Below are 8467 nucleotides of genomic sequence, written 5' to 3'. Positions count from 1 at the left end.
TCTTGTTCTTGCTTAGGCTGGTCTCAACTCCTGAGCTCAAGCCATCCACCTGCCTCAGCCTCCCAAAGTACAGGTGTGAGCCACTACGCCTAGCTCATTCCCTCTTTCTTCTTTAGGCTTTCACTTCCCTGGACTTTGTGCCATCACCTCATTGTCATTGTCCTTCTATCCTTTAGATTGTCCCACCCTGTTCTCTCACAGGTGCCTTTCCTGCATTTCATGGCCACAGGAGAAAAATCTGAAGCTTATCACGGGTATTCCAGGTGCCTACAGTTGTACGGTCAGATACATTAGCAAAGATCTGGAAGGACGTATTTTCTTTGGACCATTCAGATCTGCCTTACCCTCATAAACTGACTCAAAAAATATACCATCCTTGAAGTAGGTAAGTCTGGAGATTTAGGAAAGAATTGCCATAAGGAAAAACCCAGCAGTTTTTCAGGTTTTCCTACTTACCATTTCAACCTCTTGAGATCTCCAAGGTCTCTTTTGAGTTACTTTATTTTTTGCTGTGCTCACTTACAAAAAATATTGGGTGAAAGTCACATAAAATTAACAGTTTTAATGTGAACAGTTCACTGGCATTAATACATTTACAATATTGTACAACTACTACCTCTATCTAATTCCAAAACATTTCCATTACTTCAGAGTAAAATCCCTTCCTCATTAAGCAGTCTCTCCCCAGGTTCCCCTACCCCCTGTTTCTGGCAACTACCAATCTGTGTTATTTCTTTATGTATGGATTTATCTATTTGGGGTATTTCAAGTGAATAAAATCATACAATATGTGACCTTTTGTGCCTGGTTTCTTTCACATAGCACAATGTTCCAGAGGTTCCTGAGTCACTTATCACATGTCCTATTTTGTTAAACTGTTCTCCACCACTTAGTGGGAGTCCCTGCCAACCCCATCTGGTGAAATTTAGTAAATTATCAACAACAGTGACAGCAGTATGTAAACAGCAGTGATGTCTTAAGGATGGTGACAAACACTGCTTGGCTGTTGGTTCTCCTAGAGGTGACCTTAAGTATAAGCAAAGTTACACTAAAACCGGGACATTTCATCAGGTAAAAAATTATTGAAAATTCTAAACCAAATTCCTCATTAACAAGCAGCAATCATAAGATGTCTCATGAAAAAAAAAAAAGAGCCAAAAAGGGGAAAACTGACCACGGCTTTGGAGGCCTTCAGGTCCTGGGACGGGGAGATAAAGGAAAATCACATCCTCTTGCCTCTGTCCCCCCCCCTTAAAACCTATCTGGAACAGAATCCCTTCCAGCCTTACTGCAGTGATCAGGTAGGAGAAATTTGAGCCTGGTGCTTAAAACAGGCAGGCACGCGTCCTAGCTCTCTGGGAGGCCAAAGTGAGTAGATTGCTCCAGCTCAGGAGTTCGAGACCAACCTGAGCAAGAGCTAGACGCCTGTCCCTAAAAATAGCTGAGCGTTGTGGGTGCCTGTAGTCCCAGCTACTGGGGAGGCTAAGGCAAGAGAATTCGCTTGAGCCCAGGAGTTTGAGGTTGCTGTAAGCTGTGACACCAAAGCACTCTACCCAGGGTGACAAAGTGAGACTTTGTCTCACAACAACAACCGCACACAACACACACACACACACAAGAAAACAGGCAGGCACAGTCCAGATTCTCCCTAACTTCCTTACTTTCAGCCCTGGGACCTTCTTGCTCTGAATTATTTAGTTCTGCTTTGTGGATTGGGTGTTTCAGTGGGTTTTATGAAGGTGATATTTGGGGAGGAGGACGGAAAGATTATAGCAGCACAGAAGCAAAGTGCCTACAACAAATGCTATTTTATTTTCACGGGAGGATTATATACAACCTTGGGGAGAAGGTGCAGCCTATTCTCATTTTACCCGTTTCCTGTTCTCTCCTCCCACTTTTTGCATCTGATAATAGTATAGTATAAAAGAATGGAAAGTAGATCCCCAATTTCAGTTCCCCTTTGCAAGCTTTGCAAACGTGGGCCTGAAGATGTGTCCCATCTCGTATCTCTGTCAATCTAGCCCCGCCACCTTGTGGGGACTTCGGGGACCGATCCCTCCCCCACCTCGCACGTCTAGAATGAAGAGCGTTACTTAAATTTGAAACCCGCGAATTTCACCCCAACCGAACAAGCAGAAGCCCGCAACGGCAGCCCTGCCCCGTCCCCCCTCCCCCGCCCCGCCCCCGCGGCAGCCCCACCCCGCCTCCCTAAGCCCATTGGCTCGTTCAATTCCTGCAGCGCCGAAGGGAGCGCAGGCGCAGACGCGCCGGCCGAGGGTCGTGCGGAGTCGGCGTGTGGGGTCAGTCTACTTGGTTCTTCCAGGGAGTTGGCGATAAAGCTGAGACGCGCGTCGTGAGCTTCGGCCGCGCTGAGCGCCCGCGCCGTGCCTAAGTACTTGCAGCTGCCCCCGAGTCAGAGGGCCCATCAGCTTACAAAGGTGAGGGCCGAAGCGTCGCGAGCCGTTGGTTTACCTGCAAGGACGCGACGCGTGTGAATGAATGGACGCGGCCGCAGCGGCCAGGGCTTCCTTGGTCTGCCCACCTTCATCCCTGACCCTTATGGGAGAGCCCTGAACGGATTGCTCGGCCTTGCCCAGCCACGTTCTTGGCATTTGTGGAATAGGTCATAAAACTAGTGCTGGCGGCGGCGAGGATGGCCTGCAGAGGAGCCCCTTTAGCGCGGGGACGCGGCTGCCTGAGGCTCAGGCCGAGTACGCCTGCGCAGCGCCTTCCCGCCGCCGATCCGGAGCGAATTTCTGGAGGGATTGGGTTGCCAGATTTGATGTTGCGGTTCACACCTTCGCTTTCCATTTCATGGAAGCCCAAAGGTGAATGATTTTTCAAAAGTAATATTACTCCTTTGTTCGATACATTGGAAAACAGAAGAAATTATCATTTAACCCAACCCTGATAAATTTGAACTTAGGAATCTAGTTTCTCATCTCTACCATTTAGTTTCTTAAAGCTTGGCTTTCAGTAACCGTAGGCTGAAAATAATGTTCTCCAGATTTTTCACCATAGAGAATGTGATTCTAATGTTTAGTGGTTGTGGTGGGGGACCTTTTATGGTAACAATTTCTCAAAGGCAGTGTGAAGTTGAGAAATTTTCTGTTATATAGAAGATATTGCCGGAATTTCTTTGTGCAACGGGTCCTTGGTATCGTAGTTTTGAAGAATGAACCTACAGACCAAACAGATCAGTGGTAGGGTAGGATGTATTCGAGTGAGGAAGTTATACAGACGGAATGAAGGGCAACAGAATCTCTGGCAGCGGAGTGGGGAGACCCAAGTGGGAAACCCGCGTGGGTCTTTTTTTTAAGGTTCATATATTGCCTGCAAGCATGGAGGTCTTGGAGTAAAAACTACACTTGGCTTGAGACAGGCAGATAGAAAACAACTTCTCTTTGTTTATTAGCGAATAACTATTAACAAATGAATGCAGTCTCTTGCTCTTGTTTCAGGCAGAGCAGCAGGGTGTATGTTTTCCATTTCTGGAGGACTGTCTATACGAAATACTGGAAATACTGGTCAGGCTGGGTTTTTTTCTATCTTGCTTGGATCCAGAGAGTGTGGCTTGGGAAAAAAGTTTTTTGCTTAGGCCAGCTGTGTACTCTTTATTTTAAGTAATGAATTTAAAATGTAGAGCTGTAAATCAAAGACCGTACTTTAAATAAAGACATACTAAAATTCTTTCTTTTTTTCTTTTTTTTTCTTTTTTTTTTTTGAGTCAGAGTCTCACTTAGTTTCCCTTGATAAAGTGCTGTGGTGTCTTAGCTCAAAGTAACCGCTAACTCTGGGGCTCAAGCGATTTTCTTGCCTCAGCTTTCTGAGTTGCTAGGACTAAGGGCACCCACCACAGTGCCTGACTTTTTTAGAGATGGGGTCTGCTCTAACTCAGGCTGGTCTCTAACTTGTGAGCTCAGGCAATCTACCCACCTCAGCCTCCCAGAGTGCTGGGATTACAAGTGTGAACCACCATGCCCGGCCTACTTTGTTAAAATTTTTTAAATGGTACATAGTTGCAGCAAAAACACAATCCATGAAAGTAGATGAAGCAGGAAGCCAGAAAGTCCCTCACTCTCTGGAGACTACAACTAATAGCATCCTTCCCGGCTCTTTGCATCTAAGAGTGGTAAAGACCTGGGCTGAAACCTGTAAGTCTGCTGCTATAGCTGTGTAACCTCAGGCAAGTACCCACCATCTTGAAGTCTTTTATTTACATTAAAATGGGGTGGCTCAGTGTCTGTAGCTCAGTGGCTATGGTGCCGGCCACATACACCAGGGCTGGTGGGTTCAAACCCGGCCCAGGCCTGCCAAACGACAATGACAAGTACAACAGCAACAAAAAAATTGCCAGGCGTTGTGGCGGGTGCCTGTAGTCCCAGCTACTTGGGAGGCTGAGGCAAGAGAATGGCTTAAGCCCAAGAGTTTGAGGTCGCTGTGAGCTGTGATGCCATGGCACTCTACTGAGGGCCACATAGTGAGACTCTATCCCCCTCCTCAAAAAAATGGGGTAGTAATTCATTTGAGAATTAAATGCGATGGTGAATGCATTGTGTATGCTTACTATATGGAGAGAGCCTAGTAATGTTAGTATTTTTTAATGATCTCTCAGTGGCATTGCATACAGTGGACTGGTTCTTGGAATACTTTTATTCTCCTGGTTTCCTTAATGTTCTTCCAGCATCATTGCCATCCTCGTGAGTTAAAAAGTCTCACTTTGATCAGCACTTCTTTATGTTAGGTACTTTATTGATATATTTTGCCTTAATGAATGCTTGATCCCCCTTTTTTTAAGAAGAAAGTGGTCAGATTCTGCTAATTTTAGGAGATAGAGCTGATTGGACTTAGTAATGGATTAGGTGTGAGGTTCAAACCTGGCCCAGGCCTGCCAAACAACAATGACAAGTACAACAACAACAAAAAAATTGCCGGGCGTTGTGGTGGGCGCCTGTAGTCCTAGCTACTTGGGAGGCTGAGGCAAGAGAATCGCTTAAGCTCAAGAGTAAAAGAGTAAAAGCATGGAGTCAAAGAATATCCTTAATATTCCAGATTCAAGACCATGACAACTAAATGCAACACCTAATGCTATACCGCTTCCTGTATGTATGGGGTGGAGGATATAATAGACATTTTTAGGCCAACTGGTAACTAAATGTACACAGTAGGTTAAAGATTGTAAATTTATGAATTTGATAACTGTACTATGGTTATATAAGAGAACTATTTAGGGATAAAAAGCCAGAGTGTATATAATTTACCTTCAAATGATTTGGGTAAAAACTTGTGTATACTCCACATAATTCAGAGAGTGCAAATGGGAAAAATGTTACTAATAGGCAAATCTGGATAAAGAGAATATGGTCATTCTTTGAATTCTAGGTATTTATATCTTTGTGATTTTTGTATTAAGTTTGTAATTATTTCCAAATACAAATTTAAAGATAATTCCTAATTTTTCATTATTAAGTAGCTTTAATTTAGGATAAACATTTTCTCTTTCACAAATCTCATATATCTTTAAGACAAAAAAGTGATCCTAGGTTTTCAGTTTGAATAACTAAGTAGATGATGATACCATATGTTGAATTGGAAAAGACTGATGGAAGGATCAGGGAATTCGGAGTTTTGTTTTAGGTTAAGCTTAAGTTACTAACAAGATAAACCAAATAGTTAATGTGTCTGAAGTTCAGGGGAAGGGTTAGAGCAGGTACATAAATGGGAATTATCAGTGTAAAGGTGATGTTTATTAAAAACCTTAGGAAAGAATGAGATTACTAGGGAAATAAGTAAAGATATAATATTCAAATAAGACATTGACTCTCAACTGTTTTATTTATTTATTTATTTATTTTGCAGGTTTTTTTGGCGGGGGCTGGGTTTGAACCCGCCACCTCCAGCATATGGAGCAGGCGCCGCCCTCAACTGTTTATTTAAATAAGGAGTCCAACAGGATCAGAGGTTTATAATATTCTTAAACATAATGGGATGAAAAAATTTCTAAAACATTATTACTTGAGCAAGAAATTATTAAGTAAAACAACCAATTGGAATTGCAGCTTTTCAGAAGCTGAAACAGTTGTATTTTATAATCTTTAAAATCTGGATATCCTAAGATTCATTTGTTCAAGTAACCCTCTGAGGGCAGTTTTAGAGTAACAAGACAGAAGAGGATTTTATTTATATGTTTTTCATTTAAGTCTCCACGCTGGACAGGTAAAGTGGGTTCTCCTTGTCCTGAATTTTTAGCTATTAGTTAGCCACCCAGATACTCCATTCATTGGCACATTTTGATCCTTCTTCACCATTATTTAAAATGTATAGTACAAGTTAGAGTTTTGTCCCTTCTCCAAACTGACTGAGCAAATAAATGTAAAAGACATTGTAACCAAAATTATTACCTATGAAGATATCAGATTTTGTTGATTATAAAAAGTACTTTTTTCACATTTTAACATGATCTCTGAACTTGGAATTTATCTTAGAATCAATGCCTTGTCTGATTGACAGTATTTTTTTTCCTGTCTTCATACTACACAAAACCTATATAATTACCTGCTAAGAGATTCTCATGGCCTGTATTAGCCAGTCCATAGCCATAAAAATGGGTTTAGGTCAGATGCTTGAGGAGGAAGCATTTCCTTTGGATAAATAGCCTAAATACAATACTTCCTAGAAACTAAAATCTGCATTCTAAATGTATCTTAATGGAGATGAAGCTGTGAATGGTGTATGGTAAATTTCAGATTTCTTTTCTTTTTTTTTGAGGCAGAGTCTCACTATGTCACCCTCAGTAGAGTGCCTTGGCGTCACAGTTCACAGCAACCTCCAACTCTTGGGCTTAAGCCATCCTCTTGCCACAGGCTCCTGCCACAAACGCCTGGCTATTTTTTGGTTATTGTTTGGTCATTGTTTGGTGGGTCTGGGCTGTATTCAAGCCTGCTCCAGTGTATGTGACTGGCACATGAGCCGCTTGTGCCAAGCCAAATTTTGGATTTCTTTTGGGAAGGTTCTTTTAAAAATTTTTTTGAATGTATAAATAGTATTTCTGTTACTAAGGTCTTAAAACTAACCCAAAGTGGAGTTGTTAGTTAATGAAGGTTTTTCAAAAACTTCTTTGAATGACTACAGAGGAATGGTTTGGAATAAGATTATGAAGTGTTTATACATTTGGGGAGAGAAATGTTAAGAAAATAAGCTTTGAAGTCCTCCGTTGTTTGTTTACACTATTTAAAACTATTAAAAGTCTTGCTCAGGACAAATAAATCTCAGCTCAAGTCTTGCTTGAATTTAAAATTATGAATTCAGTTAATTGTTAGTAACTCCCTATTCTTGCTAAAAAGGAAACCACCTCAAACTCAGGATGGATTGATTAATTATTTTATTTTTTTAAGTACTACAGGCAGCCAAAGAGTAGTAACTTCTGCAGATCAAGTCCAGGAAAAGACAGAATTCTGAATCCTAAAGCAAAAATGGTAAGATGTGGACTTAATACCCATAAACTATCTCTTCCCCCTTTTCCTTTCCTAAAAACTTTCTGAAATACTGTTTTGTTTTAAACAACTCTTTCAGGCTAACAAAGAAAATGTCAGTCAACTTCCAGGGAGCAAAAATAATACAGTGGTAGGAAAAAAGTATATTCCTTTAAAAGCTTCTAATGAATTAACCAATTCAACTGTAATAATTGACACACATAAATGTGAGGATAATAATAAAATTCTGCGGTCGTTACCAAATGATGATAATCTCCAAAGTCAACGTATGACATTAAGCCAGGCATTTCACCTTAAAAACAATAATAAAAAGAAACAGATGACAGAAAAACCAAAGCAAGATGCTAATATGCCCAAGAAACTTGTACTTGGATCTTATCGTGGCCAAATTGTTCAGGCTAAGGTTAATTCATTTAGAAAACCTCTACAAGTCAAAGATGAGAGTTCTGCAGCAACACAGAAACTTTCAAGTATTCCTAAAGCCCCAAAGCTTCAGCCTATAAATAGCAGTGTAACAGTGAAAAGTGATAGAGGCTCAAATATTACTGCTACCACTAAGTCTGTGAGCACTACATCTCAGAACACACAACTTGTGCGACCTCCTATTAGAAGTCACCATAATAATACCCAGGATACCAGGAGACAAGCCATCATTAGAACGTCTGGCAACATTACAATCCAGAAAGGACCTCGTGAAAAAGAATTATTACAGTCAAAAACAGTTTTGTCTAATATCAAAACCAGTTCTTCTCAGCACATTAAAAGAAACGGGGCACTGTCGAGAAACATAGCACCTGAAACTACAGACAGGCCTGCTTTATCTTCTAATTCCAAACCAATAGAAAAGCCAAAATCCACTCACCAGCGAAGATACACTACAGCAAATGCAACTGTTGATCATAGAGCAGCTCGACCCAAAGAAACATCAGAAGAGAGAAAAGCTCGTCTGAGTGAGTGGAAAGCTGGCAAAGGAA

At 41.3% G+C, this 8467-nt stretch overlaps 1 protein-coding gene across 1 annotated transcript in view; it reads left to right on the top strand.

Moving 5' to 3' along the window:
• Window positions 1-8467, top strand: part of CKAP2 (cytoskeleton associated protein 2) — a 25459-nt gene that overhangs the window by 609 nt on the left and 16383 nt on the right. The window contains 5 exon segments of the mRNA XM_023508081.1: window positions 2359-2466; window positions 2624-2828; window positions 7395-7447; window positions 7450-7475; window positions 7573-8437. Coding sequence (XP_023363849.1) covers window positions 2359-2466; window positions 2624-2828; window positions 7395-7447; window positions 7450-7475; window positions 7573-8437 — 1257 coding nt within the window.

This window comes from Otolemur garnettii, unplaced genomic scaffold (genome assembly GCF_000181295.1).
Source record: "Otolemur garnettii isolate 467f Iridium unplaced genomic scaffold, OtoGar3 scaffold00221, whole genome shotgun sequence".
Lineage (NCBI taxonomy): Eukaryota > Metazoa > Chordata > Mammalia > Primates > Galagidae > Otolemur > Otolemur garnettii.
This window is presented reverse-complemented; position numbering and strand designations above follow the sequence as displayed.